Source organism: Micropterus salmoides, unplaced genomic scaffold (genome assembly GCF_014851395.1).
Source record: "Micropterus salmoides isolate LMB-PRFRI ecotype aquatic unplaced genomic scaffold, ASM1485139v1 Ms_hic_scaffold_1, whole genome shotgun sequence".
Taxonomy (NCBI): domain Eukaryota; kingdom Metazoa; phylum Chordata; class Actinopteri; order Centrarchiformes; family Centrarchidae; genus Micropterus; species Micropterus salmoides.
Window position 1 is genome coordinate 58924290 of NW_024040040.1, and position 18193 is coordinate 58942482.

General features: G+C 40.9%; 3 protein-coding genes and 1 pseudogene across 3 annotated transcripts in view; 3 read left to right on the forward strand and 1 right to left on the reverse strand.

Annotated features, from left to right (window-relative positions):
* The window catches only part of LOC119914378, a 267025-nt pseudogene that overhangs the window by 37582 nt on the left and 211250 nt on the right, over nucleotides 1-18193 (reverse strand).
* LOC119914417 (coiled-coil-helix-coiled-coil-helix domain-containing protein 10, mitochondrial-like) lies at nucleotides 159-747 on the forward strand (the record flags this gene model as incomplete). The annotated part of the gene is given in 2 exon segments (XM_038733721.1): nucleotides 159-300; nucleotides 575-747. Coding segments are annotated over 2 exon segments (162 nt in total), but the record flags the coding sequence as incomplete, so codon positions are not given.
* LOC119914429 (D-dopachrome decarboxylase-A-like) overlaps nucleotides 3344-18193 on the forward strand; it is a 29090-nt gene continuing 14240 nt past the window's right edge. Inside the window, exon 1 of the mRNA XM_038733731.1 lies at nucleotides 3344-3541. Coding sequence (XP_038589659.1) covers nucleotides 3434-3541 — 108 coding nt within the window. The 5' untranslated portion in view covers nucleotides 3344-3433. The remainder of the gene's footprint in view (nucleotides 3542-18193) is intronic.
* LOC119914399 (zinc finger BED domain-containing protein 4-like) lies at nucleotides 14804-17808 on the forward strand. The gene is made up of 2 exons (XM_038733702.1): nucleotides 14804-15508; nucleotides 16275-17808. Exon 2 carries the CDS (start codon nucleotides 16619-16621, stop codon nucleotides 17267-17269), a length of 651 nt encoding a protein of 216 aa, XP_038589630.1. The 5' UTR covers nucleotides 14804-15508; nucleotides 16275-16618; the 3' UTR covers nucleotides 17270-17808.

Below are 18193 nucleotides of genomic sequence, written 5' to 3' on the forward strand. Positions count from 1 at the left end.
CTTGTTGATTCAAAATAACACCCAGACTGTTGCTTTAAATCAAAACCTGCCTGTCAAGACTGACCTCAATCACCAATGCCATATAAAAACTTTCTAGCAGCTTGTTAAATATGATATTTGAACTCAATGTGTTTCTTTCCTTGCTGGAATCATTCCAGGAGCCCCCCCGGCCTGCTCCAGCCCAGCCAGGCCCCTGTCACTTTGAGGTCAAGCAGTTCCTGGACTGTGCCACCAACCAGACTGACCTGAGTTTATGTGAGGGCTTCAACGAGGCCCTCAAACAGTGCAAGTACTCCCACGGTGAGTCTGGTGAATGCTGGTTAGATCGCAGCTCAAAGTAAGCCGCAAGTGCCTAACAACAAGATTTCTATAATCTTCTTCATGTACGCTTCTTGTAACACTCTCTAACTACATTGTTGCTATCCTGGTATACCACACTTTGAACTTTTTACAGTTTTATGACTTTTGATTTGGAAACTTTTCATAAGGAGCTACAGCAACTGCTTGCTTGTATTGAAAACATAAATTATTTTAGTAGTTATAATGTTGACGTCTTCCTTCTGTTTTTCTGTAGGTATGACCTCACTGGTGTGAAGGATAAGTGTTGCCTGTCATGACAGACATTTCAGTAATTAAACACACTGTAGACAACACATAACTTCCGGCAGTAAGCATTTGTTGGTTGATGACAATGGTAATGTACAGTGATAAACCTTTAATAAATAGCTGCTATCTACTTACACATTCTGTCAGCATGTGCTGTCTTTTTATTCATGTTTTATATTTATTTTATTTTTTATTATTGCGAGACAAAATACACAACATTGACAGGACGATAGACTGGGAACAAGACATGAGAAAGGGGGGAAAAAAATAAAGTAAATGACATCAATAACAACAGTAGTCAAAAAAATTACTTGATCTTGAGAGAGAGAGATATACAATTTTTATTATTAATAATACAAAAAATACTTTTTTACTCCTTTTATCTTTTAAAGGTTTGTATGTTTTTTTGTTTTATTTTGTCCGATGTTGGTCCTATTTTGGGTTGCTCTTAGACCCCTTAGAAGGGAGCCAGCCCAAAGTGGCCATGTTCGTTTTCTAAACCGCTCCCAGAACGTGAGGAGTGGGCCGGTTTATTAGAGAGTGGCAGTTATGTGCAATTATATATTTATTTGATGTGGAGAATAAAGATGGGACCCAGCCGTAAACAGCCAAAAACAAAACAAAAAGTAAAAATAATAAAATAAAGAAGTGGCTACAACAATAATATAATCTAAGAATCGTTAGAGACCTGCACGACTGTTTTCTTAATCCTGCTTCCGCTAATTTTGCGACCATTACTGCCCGCTACCAGAACATGTGTCCACTCCCGCCCGCACCCGCAAACATTGTGACTTGCAGAGTAAAAAAAGGACACAAATGTTTGGGCTATGCTAAACGTTCAGAATAATCGACAGACCATTGCATTTATTTTTGTCAGTAACAACTGAGAAGTTCTCCAAATTTCAGACTTGCCCTGCTTTGGTCTTATATTGTATAAACCTGTGTGACAGAAGCCAGAGAGGCTGTGCAGTGAGTGAACTTCACTCCCCGACACATCAAGAGAAGCACTGGCTTCCTGTTTCACGGTGAAGCATGGAAATTCGCCATCCTACCAAGGACACGTCATTGAAAGAAAACTTACAGGCTTTACAACATAACAACATCAATGTGTTAAGAGTTTTCTGAGATAGTTTTGATGTACATATAGCCAACGTGCAAGAAGTGGTTCATCACAGCATAAATGTAGTCACTTCCTGTTGCCAGGTGGCGCTGTGACTATAGGTGAATTTTGGCTTTTAGATGTGTTATCAAACATGCAAAGTTTGGTGTAGATGTGAGCATGTAGACTGAAGTTACAACAACTTCCTGTTTCATGGGACAATAAACATTGAAAACTCCGTACTTGTATAGCCTTTTCAACCACTCAAAGCACTTTTACACTACATCTGCATTCACCATTCATTCACTGAGCCTCACCAGAAACTAACATTCATTCATACACTGGTGGAACAGCCACCAGAGGCAAAGTGTCTTGCCCAAGGACACTTCGATATGCAGCCTGGAGGAGCCGGGGATTGAACCGCTGACTTTCCGATTAACAGGCAACCCGCTCTACCGCCTGAAAGACTGGGGAGCAAATAAACAATCAGCAATGTATATTTACAGGGCTCTAATGAGGTCAACAATAGATTATGGATGCTATACATATGGAGCAACAGCTAAAACACAGAACATTATTGAAGTTGGATAGAGTTACTAACAAAGCACTGAGGATTTGTGCTGGTGTAATGAGATTAACAACAATTAAAGCAATCCAGGTTGAGTTTGGCAAGTCAGTACATAAGGAGCAAATATTACACTTACTTAGATATATACAGATGGATCTAAAGATGAAGAGGACAAGGTAGGAATATATATACCAACAATGAATGTATTATGATTAACTGATCAGGCTTCAAAGTACACGGCAGAGATGATGCCGATTATTATAGGACTGCAGTGGGTTGAGGAAGTAAAACCAGACAGAGTGGTGTGTTGTGTTGATTCTGTAGCAGCCCTTTATAGTATTCAAAATATGAAATCTAATAGAGAAGATCTAATGCTAGAAATCCAACAAAGTTTATTTAGACTACAGACACTATAGAAAGATGCTGGGTACCTGCCCACGTAGGTATAAAAGGGAATGAGAGAGCAGACAAAATAGCTAACAAAATAGCTAAAAAATCAACACGGATGAACAATGCCATAAATATACCCCTTGGAAATAGAGAAGCTAAGGCGATAATCTAAAACGAAATGATGAAGAAATGGCAGGACAGGTGGGATGTGGATAAAAGTGGAAGGAAATAGTACAGCTTACAAAAATCTATTAATGCTCATGGTGTGAATAGAAGTAACAGAAGAGAGGAGAGCGTTTTAACCAGGCTAAGGTTTGATCTAGGTTTGATGTAGAACATGTACTATTACGTTGTAGGAAATACAGGGATGAGAGGATGAGGCTAAATCAAAAGATAAGTCAGGCAGGAAGGAAGTGGAACCTTGAAGGTTTAGTAGGCACAACAGGAGATAGTGTAAAGGATACACAGAAAGCAGTAGTACAATATCTGAAAAATATAGGTTTTTTGTTTGTTTTGATTTGTTGATTTTTATAATTATATTTTTAATATTATTATCTTTTTTTATGATATAAAGTAGTCCCAACGAACATAGTTCATGTTACATACTCCGATACAGTAGGTGGCGGTATGCTCCTTTAAAAGTCATGGTTGCAATCTGCCATAAAACGAAAAGAAGAAGTAGAATTATTAGGATACGTTTGCCGTCAGTGGCCTTTCGTCCTAGTCTCCACACAGAGCTGTCGGCACACTAGATTCCAGTAGTCCTTAAGATGCCTTTCATCGACTTACAGAGTAATTTACCTATCAGCTCCTTCTCTGAGGACTTTCTGAAGAAGCTGTGCTCCAGCGCCGCCGCTGCTCTGGGAAAACCCGAGGAAGTGAGTACTAACATCACCCTTACGCCGGGAATCCGGCTACGGCACGTTACGGCTGTGCCACGGTTTTAATACGTCCATAGCCCAAGGTGTTGTGCCCAATTCTGCCTGCCTGCCGAGAATTGCATGCACGTCGCGAGTGATTACGGTCATTTATGCTGAGAAAAGAAGTGAATGCAAATCCGGCAGGTAGCCTACAAATCTGTTCTGCCGGATTATGCATCCACCTTTTTAGGTCCTTTTCAGACACTTTGCTGTGCTCATTGATCAAACGCGGTTATCACCACATATTTACTGAATCTCAAGGAATGGTACTTCTACTAAGTTTATTAAAAATTAAGACTTTCATAAAATATATACTTCGAATCATTTATCACCATTGATGAACCCCACGGAGAATAGTATAGCGTTTAAACGCAGTATTTGGAGGTGCATGCAATTCTCGCAGGCAGGCAAAACGCGGCATAACACCACTGGCCACTGGAAGCGTCAGAAGCGTCTCAGCAGCGGAGCGTGCAGCCTGCCCCACGTTATTTACTTCTTATTAATTTGTCCTTTTTGTGCTCCTGGTTCGAACCAGGATGGAAGTCAGGCACAGAATGGCAGAGAGAATCCGGTCAATTTTCAAAATAAAATGGAGACACCCGGTCATAAAACAACAATAAACACGGTTAAAACGGACACAAAACGAAATGATTTAACTATGTAGCCTACTTAATCATAATAGAAGCACAAAATGCAAACACTGATGACATTCAAAACTGCCTCACGTCCTATGAGTCCTATCCTGCTGCAGTGCACGTGAGTGATAGTACCCAGCAGGGGCGTTTTTAGGACCTTGAAACAATGGGGGCTTAGCCCAGCCCATAAAACTTCATATCTTCACATAATAATTGACCCCCCCACCCCAAAGTTAAGTCTGTAAAGCAACAGTAAACATCCTCTACTTATATGGCACAACAAAACTCAGACCAACACTATTAACTGTCCAGTAACGTGCGGTGAAATTTTTTCATGGGTAGGCTGTGACCTATATGCCTATATTCACTAAATGCAGCAGCCTATTTTCATCATCACTGTCTGTCACTGCCTAGGGCATACAGCGAAGTCAATGCACAATAAAATGTAATGATCAAATTAATGGACACATCTATCTTATGACTTACACAACAAACAAATGTTTCTGTGCGGGACACAGTAAGAGAGAGAGGGGGCGCGGTGTCAGCGAACCGACACGCAGTCTATTCACCACAAACTGTGCAAACACGCGCAGCCAGGATTTGAATAGGCTACAGTCAGAAAACATTGTGTTAGCAGTACAGCTTTAAAGTACAAAACAGCCTATTCGCTCCTACAAACTGCGCTTGCACAGACCGACGCGCAGTGAGCGTCTAGCAACGGCGCACTAGGATTAAAAAAAGACAACTACAAAACAGCATTTTAACCCTTACAAAATGCACTATCGCACAGACAGACGTACAAATGTGGCAGAGGTGACGGCGCACCAGGGTATGAAAGAGAGAGCATTTTGGTGTCTGCGCACAGCAGGCTTATAATATAGCACACTATCATACAACACATACAAGCCAATATAACAGTTTAAAAATAATAAATAAATTAATAATTTATGTTTTAAAGGGGGTGCTTACTTTAATTTGTAGACGAAGTCCATGCGTCTATCCCTCTGGACAAAGATGTCAATTACTTTGTTGTAAAAGTTGGGTATTCCACATTTTCATGAGTCTCTCCTTTTCAGTGGAAATAAGAGCCAAGGAGGAGAGTCTGTTCTGCTCCATTCTGTTACGGCGGTGGGTTTTAATACGCTTTAAAGCAGAAAAGCTCCTCTCCACAGATGCGGTAGTAGATGGTATAGTTAAGACCAGCTTCAAAAGTTTTGTGGCCTCAGCTACAGTCTCCTGTAGGTCATGGTCGGTCAAAAAAGTAAGCAGCTGCACAGGAGTCATTCCTTGGACCGTTTGTGAACAGTATAGGCCCACCAAATCAGACTTTAATCTGATCAGATCAAAGAATTTTGCATATGTGGACAGGCTCTCTAATCTTTGATCATCAAATTTATCTGACATTTCTGCAAATTTTTTGCAGTCAACTAAGCCAAGGAAATTCAGCTCCTCCCAGTGGTCAAATCTGGTTCTCATTTGTACAGTGATGTTGTCATGAACACTGTAGCATAATCTTTTCCTCTCATCTCTAACAGACGTCTGGTGGCGTGTCTCCTTATTGATCAGTTTTAGATCGTTACTTTTCTCTTCAAAGTGATCATAAAAAACTGTCAAACTGCTCTCGCTGATTGTTCAATACACGCAAAGTGTCTCTGATGCGCACAGAGCATAGGCTAATGTCCATTGCCTTGTTTTGAAGGTGATGAAAAAGCGTGTCAGTCAGATTGAATATGCCATCGTATACCATCAGGAGAAAACAGGTGGATGCTTTTGAGACCCACAGATCAAATCCTGAGGCCATAGCGAGGGTCTCTCCATCCCAGTCATCTGAGTTCTCCATCATCTTCTGGAACACTTGGCGGAGATCTGGTAGGTGTTGGAGGATAGTTTGTACCAACCTAGAATTTTGAATTCCGCCTGACAGATGATGCTTTAGGGATACGACATTTCACAATTTCATCCAGTAAATGTGTGCGCTTGGTAGACTTGCTGAAAAATGATGCTAGCCCTTCAACAGTCTTGAAAAAAACTTTACACTCCGGAATGGATTTTGCTGATTGTGAAAGCATTAGATTAAATTTATGCGCATAGCAATGCGTAAATAAGGCTTCGGGTACTCTCTCTTTGATTTTTGCCTGTACTCTGTTAAGCTCTGAGGCCATCACTGCAGCTCCGTCATAGGTTTGTGCGATCAACTTTTCAACAGTTATACTTTTCTAATACATCTAATACATACTCTGATATTCCCTGTGCACTTCTGTCATTACTCACGTCATCAAAGCCCAAAAAGCTTCTTTTACTTCACTTGCACTGTTGACATATCTCATCACTGCTGATATTTGAGCCTTATTTGTAATGTCTGTGGTCTCGTCCACTTCCACTGCAACAAAGGATGTTGCTTGAATGTCATTTTTTATATGGCTTCTGATAACCTCAGCAGTGGCTTCAATTAAGTCATTCTGAATCCGATTTGATGTGCCAGCAAACACATTTGATGAGCTTAAGTGCGCAGCCAACTTGTCATCTTTTTCTGCCAACACATGTAACCGTTCAACGTAATTTCCTTGAGTTGACAGAGGTACTGCTCTCATAGTTTCCCCGAAAAGCCATCTATGAGGCTTTTTAATATCTCCCTGTTTTCCTTTACCTTTGCATTGTGCACGCTTATCTGAGGCCTGTGCTGCTCATCCAGGGCCATGTCAATGCGACTTTTGCCGAAGGTTTTCAAGGCAATCTGTGAATGGACATGGGCTGTAGATTTTTCATGCTTCAGAAGAGCTCTTGGTAGATTGTTAAGGTCACTATATCCCGCTTTTACCCACACACTGTCGGTGCTGGAGGAAAACAGAAGGCATGGAAAACAGAAAAGCTTGCTAGTCTGGCTGCAGCCACACAGCCAGTCCTTATTTTGATACCACTCTGTTTGAAAGGTTCGTGTTATCTTTTGTCCCTTCTGCTGGGTAAGATCCTGTAGGGCAGGTGATGGTTTCCCGTTAGCGACCACAGCTCTTTTTTCATCATAAGACAATGTTGAAAATCCTTTTAAGTAATGAATATCCATGTTCGGCCGTTGAGCTATCCGCTGCTAGCCAACGCTAGGCGCTAGATGCTATCGGGAAGCGCGGAGTGACTGAGAGCGAGTGGATATCACGTGACATGAGGCAGGTTCGGTCTCTGCCTCAACGTTCGTAATTCAAGACGGCGTAAGAACTGACTGCGCATGCCCAAAGCTACCTAAATTACATTCTATGGACCAAACTGTAGAGGCACTGCTAACCTCTGCCTCAGTGGCCATGGCCTTGAGTTTCCTGCATGAAACAGCAGTTTTTAGGAGCAAACAATGTGAAAAGGAGTATATTAAACTTTTAAAACGAATATTCTGACCACTTTACTGGAGTATGTGTATTCCTGAGAATTTCTTTTACAAAAAATAATATTTGAATTATAATAAATGCAATTTATAATGTGGTGAATGTATTAATCTCTCATGTAATTTCAACATTTCCTTTGGTGAGGCACTGCCTACCCTGCCTACCCTGACCGCACATCACTGTAACTGTCTCATTTTGATGTTGCTAAATTGTAATGTCATGCATCTAATTATAATAATATAAGAACAGAACTGCGACAGTATGAACAGGGAGGTCTGGGGTAGTCCCCCAGAAAATTGTGAGTGTTAAACACTTAATTTCCTGCATTCTGGTGTTTTTCTGCACCAATTTGTGCCTTTTCTGCATCAGTTTATTGTGGAATTATTTATGTTACAGAATTGTGGTGAATATTTAAGAACATTTTGATATTTTATGACCTTGTAAGTGATTATTTATTCCCATCTTAAATGTGCAATTGTACTACTGCCTGCCTTGGCCAGGACACACTTGGAAAAAGAGTTTTTCTGATTTAATAAAGGTATAATAAAACGATTTAAAATCTAAAACTGTAACAGAATATAATGCAGAGCAGCTTTCAGGCATTCTGGGTAGCTTTCAGATATGTTTCTCCTGTAGATCAACTTTTGATATCATCACTGCTGAATCAACACACACATGTGCCACCTTTTTACCTCATCAATAATAAATTAAATCATTTTAATTCAGTTATAAACTCCTGGACTTTAATAGCTTCTGTGTTTCAGCAGGTTTTCTGCTCATGTTCAAAGTTCTGCACATTCAGAATCTAACTGGGTTCTCTGACATTTCCAGAATAAAGGATATATTGAGAGGTCAAACAGGATAAATCATCATAAACTTTGCAATCAATCCGCGGTCCACCTGCGTGCCGCTCCGTGTGGAAGGGATCCATACCATGGATTCTGCAACCCGTTGCACCACTACTATGCATGGTAGTGTGGGGATTTAATTCTTGTATGTTTGGTTGTGCAGGATCACAGCCCCTTGTGTTCACATGAGGAAAGGTCAAGATAGGCTAAAAAAAGTAAAAATGCACCGTCTATTGCATTAGACTAGGCAACTTGATGAGTTTACTTTTTTAAGTAGCCCATTTAAATATTCCTGCAAATTCAATGAAGAAGCTGATTATCTGTAATTTATTATTAATTTATCTATTTCTACAATTATTTTCCTTTTTAAATCTCCATGAAGGTGTTTATAAGTTCACTGTAAAATATCACTTTTGCTGCCCAGCCAACTTTTGTTGCCTGTGCCTTTTATTATGGACATGTAGCCAACCAAACCGCTTGCTTTGCAGTAGCACAGGCTGACAATACAATCTGATTATTCCTGAAGCATCTAAGTAATCTTCACAGCGCTAAGAATTATTGTGGCAGTAACATGAGAGCAGCTCATTGTTGAAGCAGGTAAACCTACATACAGAGGAAGCTGTGCGTCATGCGTAAAGCCCAACAGGACTGTTTTAACCACCATATTCTCTCTCTGTGCATCTGAAAAATAAATAACAGCTGGTAGCTGCTGAATGAAAGATCAGTTTCACCAGCAACATTCTGTTTATGGACTTATATCACTATAAAACAAATGGTTAGTTAAATAGTTAGTGTATTAAAGAAAAGAAACAGGCTAATGTCCAAAGCGATGCTCTGTTCAACAACCGTGATCATCTGACATAGATCTTACAGTGTGTAGTCTTCATTTGCTCTGCAGAGACTAAAGACGCTTTTAATGCGCCGTTAATGGAAAGTGTTTCACTTGCCGGCTTGTTAAAGAGCAACGCAGGTTGCTTTCCAACACGGCCACCAGTGCCGTGGCGCGCGCTCACTGGATTTCAGTTGTATTAGTAGAACATAAAGCCTTAAACTGAAAAGATTTTTGCCTGATTTTCTAAATGTTTGCATCTGCCCAGCTCTGTGACTGTGACAAGCATCTGCGCGCTTTACTGTGTGACTGCGCGCACAGCCTGGATGAGCTCATTTCGGTTAATGAAGCAAAATGCAGATTATAGACTGGTTAAGTTATAAAAGGTATGAATGGAAAATGTAGCGAAATTAAAAGTAGTCCTACGTTAGATATTGTGCTGCAGGCATCATCACTGCTGCCTTCAGCTAGAAGTAACAGCAGCACAAAAGAAAAGTCTGTAATATTGATGCACTTTGCTGCACAGGCCTCGAGCAACTTCTTTTTTTCTCCCTCAACATTTCTATAGGCTACATTCTGTCCGCGACTTATGTTTGACTGGTCTCTTAGTAAACCGCCTCCTATATGAGCCAGCTCTGAAATCGCCTGAGCCAGGAAGGCAATGTGAAATAAAAGTTTACATCAGGAAAGAGGGGGGGGAACATAGATTTTGAAATGAAATATGTATAATGCCTCCTCTGCCTATCAGGTGATGAACTTCACCACAAATCCACACAAGTTAATTTCAGCGCCTCTGATAAAGTGCAGCTCACAGCTTCAGGTGGAGCAGAGAGGACAGACACAGAGCTACAGCTGGATCATCTTATTCTCCCGCTAATTTGCAGGAGAATAAATAATAACAATAATCTCTCTTTCGCTGGCTCGCCCCGTGCACATAATGTTAGTTAAGTTATAAATTGCTCTGCAGATTGAAGAGACCTGTGCAAAACGAGACTAACTGAAAACACTTCACCACATGGTAAATTCAGCAGCTTTGTGCAGCTCACATTCCCAACAGAGCAAGGCTGTGTTTTAGATTATACATTTTTAAATCGCAAAACTCTTCCAGCTACGTTACGCGATCACTGTCTGACACTCACTGTGCGACAGCGGGCTTGCTTGATTCCTGTCACAGCGTCCGCTGGTGTCACATCAGCTGGGTGGAGTGTAATTGTGCCGAGTCGACGCAATTAATTATAGGCTACATTAGTTTTTCCACCATGTTCCATGTTCACCCCCTTTAGTTTTTAAGGGCATAGGAGTTATAGTAACGTTAAGTTACACTTGCATGCAGCATGTTCAGCTAACCACCTGAATTTAATCCTCGCAACGCTTTCCTTGTGGGGGTTTCATCGCTGAACACACAACGCGATAACGTGAATAAACACAACCCGCGATCACTACAGCTGTATGAACCCAAAGTAAACCTTTTGCTGTGATTTAATTGCAATAAATATATCAAACTGATGCTGAAATAACTACAATATGATACCGATTTGTTAAACATGTGAATTATTGCTTTGTCAGGTCTGTCAGCAAGTCAGCAGGAAAACAATTTTTTATGTTTGTTTTCTGAATGGAGTTCGGATCGCACAGGGCTATGTTATGCTAACTTGTTCACAGTAATTTACAACAATAGCTGGAATAAAGTTACAGACACGTATTTTCTGAACTCACCAGGTAATTAAACTTCCTCGCTTTCTTTTCTCCAAGCAATGTCCAGTTTTGTCCAGTCTTCATATGAATACGAAGTAGAAGTCCAACAGAGCAAACCTACGCTAACAACAACAGTGAAACAGGAAATGCACGCTCGCTGGTGAGAAGCTCAGGTGAAGATAAATCAACATTGTACAGGCTTCCCATGAGTCCTTTAAAAAGTCTTAAAAGGTCTTAAAATAAAATCAGGGAATTTAAGTTCTTAAATTGTCATAAATTTACCGTAAATTTGCTGTAGGTATTAAATTTGCCGATGTTGTGTTTAACGCTGGTGGAAAAATTGTCACGCACAGTTGCCTAAAACGCCTAATTAGCTTGTATTTATGTGATTATTTTTTATTAGATTTTTTTTGTATTTGACAATGCGAGACCCTGTCATTAATATAGCCTAACTTTTACGTTATGTTTACGTTAGCTGCAGACATCTGGCTGTGTGACATATTTCATTATCGTCAGACGTGGCTGCAAGATTGGGAAACGCAAGTTTAAATTAAAGTGGTTGGAGGGAGATCCAATCGTTTTCTTGCTACCTTTCTTTATAATGTGTAGGCTACTCTTTTCTGTTATTTTAGTGGTTTATATTGAGTTAAGCACAGCAGTGCATGAGTTAGGGTTAAACAATAAAAACTTCACCATAAATGTCAAATCGTTATTTAATCATTATTTTTATAATTAGAAGCTTAAAGGCTGATTTTTGCTCCTGAGTGAAAGTTGAAGAAACCAGATGGTTAATTGTGCTTTTACACTTTTTCTTTATACTCAGAACATGCCAAACAGCAGCCTGGGATCAAACAGTGCATCACTTCACAAATCTGAGGTAGAAACGGAAATAATTAGTTCACCAAAAACATGAGCATGATCAATGATCGGCACTGTTTGAGCATGTTTATGCACAACACTGAATGGACAAACCATCTAGGCACCTGTCTGCACTGTCAGACTTGTGGATTGGACTGCAACCAGTACATATTTCTGCCCAAGTACTTGTTGTATGTGGATAGACAATGCATTTGCATCCATGTGGTCATGGTGTCCCTGACCACCTCCAGAGGTCGTTTTGCTGATCAGATTACAACCTGTCCTCAATGCGTCTCGGGTGCGTGACATTTACTTTCATGTAGTCAAGTGCTACCCGATCACAATCTGATCACCCAAAATGCCTTTTAATGTCAGGTGTAAAAGAAATATGATCTCTTTTCCTGGTTCCTGTCAGAACACGTGCTGCAGCATTCTGGATCAGCTGAAGAGACTTTTTTGAGCAGCCTGATAATAAGGAATTCCAGTAATCCAGCCTAGAAGTAACAAATGCATGGACTAGTTTTTCTGCATAATTTTTAGACAGGATGTTCCTGATTATTGCAATATTACATAAGTGAAAAAAGGTGGTCCTTGAAATTTACTTAATTTGAGACATGTCCTGATCAATGATAACTCACAGTGGTGCTGGAGGCCAGGGCGATGCCATCAAGGGAAACTATATCTTTAGATAATGCGTCACGGAGGTGCCTGGGTCTGAGTTTAACGTTAGAAAATTACAGGTCATCCAGGTTTTAACATCCTTGAGTTTAGCTAACTGATGAGTTTCATCTGGCTTGATCGATAGATATAACTGAGTATCATCTGCATAACAATGAAAGTTTATGTTTGTGTTTCCTGAAAATATTGCCTAAAAGAAGCATATGTAAAGTGAAGAGGATTGGTCCGAGCACAGATCCTTGTGGGAACTCCATGACTAACTTTGGCATGCATGGAGGACTCATGTACAAACTGAAATCGATCTGATAAATAGGACTTAAACCAGCTTAGAGCGGTTCCTTTAATGCCAATGAAATGTTCCAGTCTCTGTAATAGGATCTGATGGTCAATGGTATCAAAAGCAGCGCTAAGATCTAATAAAACCAGTACAGAGACAAGTCCTTTGTCTGATGCAATTAGGAGGTCCTTAGTAATTTTCACCAGTGCTGTCTCTGTGCTATGATGAACTCTAAATCCTGACTGAAAATCCTCAAATAAACTATTGCTCTGTAGAAAGTCACACAGCTGTTTGACGACTGCTTTCTCAAGGATCAGAGAGAGAAATGGAAGGTTAGATATAGGTCTATAGTTGGCTAAAACATCTGGATCAAGGTTGGGCTTTTTCAGAAGAGGTTAAATTACAGCTACTTTAAAATACTGTGGTACATAGCCTGTTGATAAAGATAGATTGATCATATCTAGTATAGAGGTGCTGACTAAGGGTAAAACATCTTTAAGCAGCCTAGTTGGGATGGGGTCTAAGAGGCAGGTTGATGGTTTAGATGAAGAAATTATTGAAGTTAGTTGGTAAAGATTGAGGGAAGCAAAGCAGTCTAAACGTATATCTGGTTTTACAGCTGTTTCTAAGGTTCCTGAGTTTAGAGATAAGTCGGTGCCAGGTGAGTGCAGGTCTTGGTGAATTTTGTTTCTAATAGTTAGAATTTATCATTAAAGAAACTCATGATGGTGTAACTACTGAGAGCTATGGGAATACTTGGCTCACTTGAGCTGTGACTCTCTTTCAGCCTGGCTACAGTGCTATTTTCCTCTATTAATGACGAGTAGTACGCTGCTCTGGCATTACGGAGGGCCTTCCTATAAGTTTTAAGACTATCTTGCCAAGTTAAACGAGAATTTTCCAGTTTGGTGGAACGGAAATTCCGCTCAAGTTTCCGCGATATTTGCTTTAATTTGCAAGTTTCAGTATTATACCATGGAGCTAACCGTCTTTGTTTTATTATTTTCTTTTTTAGAGGGGCTACAGAGTCGAGTGTCGTTCGCAGCAAGCCTGCAGCACTATCAGCAACTACAACGTAGGGTTTTGGGTGGGTAACTGCTGAAATAGAAGGGCAAAGAAGTGTGTTGGACTGCGACTCTGCCTCCTGGTCTCAACTCTGGATTGTCATGGATTTGGTCCGCTAATAAACTTGGCCAGATTTCTAGAAATGAGAGCTGCTCCTTCCCAAGTGGGATGGATACCGTCTCTCTGAATCAGACCAGGTCTATTAATCTTATTGACCTCCGATTGGCGTAACTGGGAGTCATTACCGCCGACGTGAATAACAATCTTACTGTATTTACTTTTATCCTTAGCCAGCAGTTTCAAATAAGACTCAATGTCGTCCGCTCTGGCCCCAGGGATGCACTTAACTATGGCCGCTGGCTTCGCTAACACGTTTCTCAAAATGGAGCTGCCAAGGATCAGAGTTGGTTTCTCAGCGGATGTGTCGCTGAGTGGGGAAAATCTGTTAGAAACATTAACAGGTTGGTGGTGACCCGTGGGCTTTGAATGCTTCCGCCTATTCCTCGTTCGGACAGTCACCCAGCCACCCTTTCCTGGCTGCTCAGGAGATGTCGGGGGACGGCTACCACAGGCTAACTCAGGGTGGTCCGCACCGACTAACGGGGACTGGCTAGCTACAGTAGCTAAAGACCTACCAAGGTGTGGAGCCTAGGCCTGGGCGAAAAATCAATTGAATGAATTAATTCGAATTTTTTGTTGCGGGCGATTTAAAATATAAGTAAATCGAGTTTTTGTGTAATAGCACATTTTTGGCTCCCCGGGGTTTCCGTAGTGTTCGTTTCCCATAGCGACAACATCATACACTAAACAGCAACAGCAAGCGACAAAATGGCTACCGGTGAGAGCGGGAAGTTTGTTCCCAAGAAAGGAATAAAGTCATCTGTTGTTTGGAACTGGTATGGGTTTGCTGCGACAGATGTGGAACAACAGACACCACGCTGCAACATTTGCCTAAAGCCTATCGCAGTGAAAGGCAGCAGCACCACAAACCTATTCCAACACCTGAAACAGAGACATCCAGCCGAATATGAAAAATGCCAGTCTCTCCGCGATGAACAAAGCCGCACTGACCAACAAACCTTAGCTAAAAAACAGCTAACTGTAGCCGAATCCTTTGCACAAGGCGCCGCATATGACAGGAAAGGGGCACGGTGGAGAACAATCACCAAAGCGGTCGCTTTGCATATAGCCAAAGACATGGTACCCATATATACCGTGGAAAAGACGGGGTTTATTAATTTGATTAAAACGTTAGACCCCAGATATGAGCTACCCAGCCGCAAGTACTTCAGTGAAGTCGCCTTGCCCAAGCTGTACAACATTACACGAGAGAAAGTCAGCAGAGAACTGGGGGAGCTGTCCTTTTATTCGGCAACAACCAACTTGTGGTCCAGTCGGACTATGCAACCTTATATGAGTTTAACGGTGCATTTCATTAACAATGGGTGGGATTTGCGGAGTATTTCCCTCCAAAAGTCATACTTTCCTGAGGACCACACCGGTGAACTTGTTGCCAAGGGACTGAGAGACGCTCTCGACTGCTGGAACCTGTCTGAGAATCGTCTATGCTGCATGACAACTGACAGCGGCACCAATATGATTAAAGCCCTGTGAGTGAACGGATGGCCAAACCTCCAGTGCTTTGGACACAAACTACACAACGCTATTGGTAAGTCTAACAATAAGTAAAATAAAATATTCAATTTTGACAGAGCACATATTATATTATCTATTATATTATTATATTATAATATATTATCCTCATCCAAACCGCAGTCAAGCTAGATGACGCTCGTCTTTTCGTAATACTACTACTACTACTATTGTCATTTAGCAGACGTTTTTTTCCAAAGCGACTTACACCTAGGAGAACAACACAAGCAAAAAATCTAATAGAGGAGGGTCCAGCATGGATAAGTTTTGGTTAGATTGCTGTGAGTCCCGCTGGACACAGTTGCTGCCATGCAGTAATAGAGGAGTTGTTTCTTCTTTTTTTGTCTTTTTTTTTTTTCAGTCAGCCAACCCAACATCTTCTCAACTACGAAAAGACGAGTGTCTGACTACTTGACTGCGGTTCATCCACCGTTTAAAAAGTTTAAGTGCTGTACGTGATTTATTAATATATATATTTTAATTAGGCCTGCCTAGCAAAAAAAAAAAGATGTTTCAATATGACATGTCCATTTGATCTGTATTTGATTCATAAAGACAGTAGAATAGATTATTTTTAAAAAATGGATTCAAATTTCTCCACATCTGCACATATGCCTATAGTAAACAAAATTCTATTTGTGTATCTGCAGTGTCTGAGTTTTGGAATGACAAAGTTTTGAAATACAGAAGAAAATAAATAATTTTTAGATGGATGTAGACTGATATTTATTAAAGTCCCCAATAGTGATGTATGTCTTTGTGTTTTATTCGTTATCAAACAGAGAATGGTGTTAAGGATCCCCCCATAGATCGTGCAATTGGAGTTTGCAAGAAAATAGTCGCTGCTTTTTCCTACAGCTGGAAGAAAAGAAGAGAGCTGGGTGTAGCTCAGTCAGAGCTTGGCCTTCCCCCTCATCAGCTAACAACAGAATCGCCTACCAGATGGGGCTCCCTCCAAAAGATAATCGAGCGATTCCTGGAACAGGAGAAGGCTATAGCCCGTGTCCTGGGGTCTGATGTTAAAAGCCGCCATCTTGTGCCATCTTGGCAAGACATCGAGGTTTTGGAGTCAGTAAACAAGGCGGTTAAAGGATTCCAAGACTTTACGGATGCGCTATCAGGGGAAATGTATGTCAGTGTCTCATACATCAAGCCTGTTATCCATCTGTTCAAAACCAGTCTTTTGCTGCCTGAGGACAACGACACGGAGCTTACCAAAACAATAAAAAGGAAGATACTGGGATACCTTGTTGAGAAATACAGTGATCCTGTCAAGGATGAGCTCTTGGACATGGCCTCTCTGATGGATCCAAGGTTCCGGACATCCTACATCGACCCAGACAAGGTGGAGCAAGTAAAAAAAAGAGCTGTCAGTGAACTTCTGTCTTTCCCCACTGACAAAAGCACACCACAGCCTGGTCCAGTTGTGCAGGTGGACCAGGAAGAGGCAAGGCCTCAGCCAGACCCCAAGAGGAAAAAGACCTTAGCAACCTTCTTCAAGAAGAGTGTTGTTTTGCCAACCTCTGACCAGTCGGAAGAAGCTAAAATAGAGACTGAACTGGCAACCTATCTGCTCTTGCCAGAGGCAGACCCTGACACCGATCCGCTGCAGTGGTGGAAGAGCAACGAATTCAACTTCTCAAGGCTCAGTCACCTGGCCAAGAAATACCTCAGTATTCCTGCAACAAGTGCCCCATCTGAGAGGCTTTTCAGTGTGGGGGAGGAGTTGTCACATGCAGCAGAGCTTGCCTCAAGCCAGAGGCAGTGGACAGGCTGATTTTCCTTGCCAAAAATGTTTAAATGTTATTGACAGCAACTTAAGCACATATCTCATGTTCTGCACCTCAGTCAAAATGTGATTTTTCTTTTCTGTTCATACTTTCAGGGACACAAATGGCTAGGTATATTTTTTTTAAAGCAAAGTTTGCACTTTATCAGTTGGAGTTGATGTGTAATTTATTTTGCACATTTTGTACTCTGCTAAATTTTTGTTTACATTACTATTTTACCCAAGACAGAGGTGTTGCCTCTTTAGGTTGTTATTTAAAATTCTATGCAAAGTGCAATAAAAGAGAATATTTTTTGTTTTTGGTTTGAAAAATTTAATTCTGCTAAGAGTAAGATGTGCATGTTCATGTCATGTATCCCTGTATGTTGTTGCATTGTTTGGGCTAGACACAATGAAAAATGTCACTGTCTAGTTTTCCTCAGATTTTAATATATTGTTAATGCTTTAGAAAATGGTGCTACTTCATCCCAGAAATGGGGGTTACATTTGTCTTGCTTTTGATTAAATAAAAGCAAAATTTGCTTTAAGTAGTCTGTCGTTTGTACTTATTGCTTTCCTTAAGTAGGGGGGGAAATCGGAAAAAATCGTAAATTGAATTAAAAAAAATAAAATCAGAGATTTTATTTTTAGGCCATATCGCCCAGCCCTAGTGGAGCCGGACCTCTAAATCACTGAGTCTCGCCTCCATGTCTACAAATAAATTACACTTGTTACACGTACCATTACCGCTAAAGGAGGCAGAGGAGTAACTGAACATCTGACACACCGAGCAGGAGAAAGTAGGAGAGAGAGAGGGAGAAGGAGAAGCCATCACTAGCTGCTAAGCTAAAGTACGGTAGCGTTGGCTACCAAAACTTTTGAAAACAACTGAGATTAAACAGCAGTCACTAAAAGATGGAAAGAACTGTGAGT

Excerpts from the sequence above, each read along its gene's own strand:
- LOC119914399 (XM_038733702.1), top strand. The coding sequence starts at position 16,619 with ATGTATGTCAGTGTCTCATACATCAAGCCTGTTATCCATCTGTTCAAA.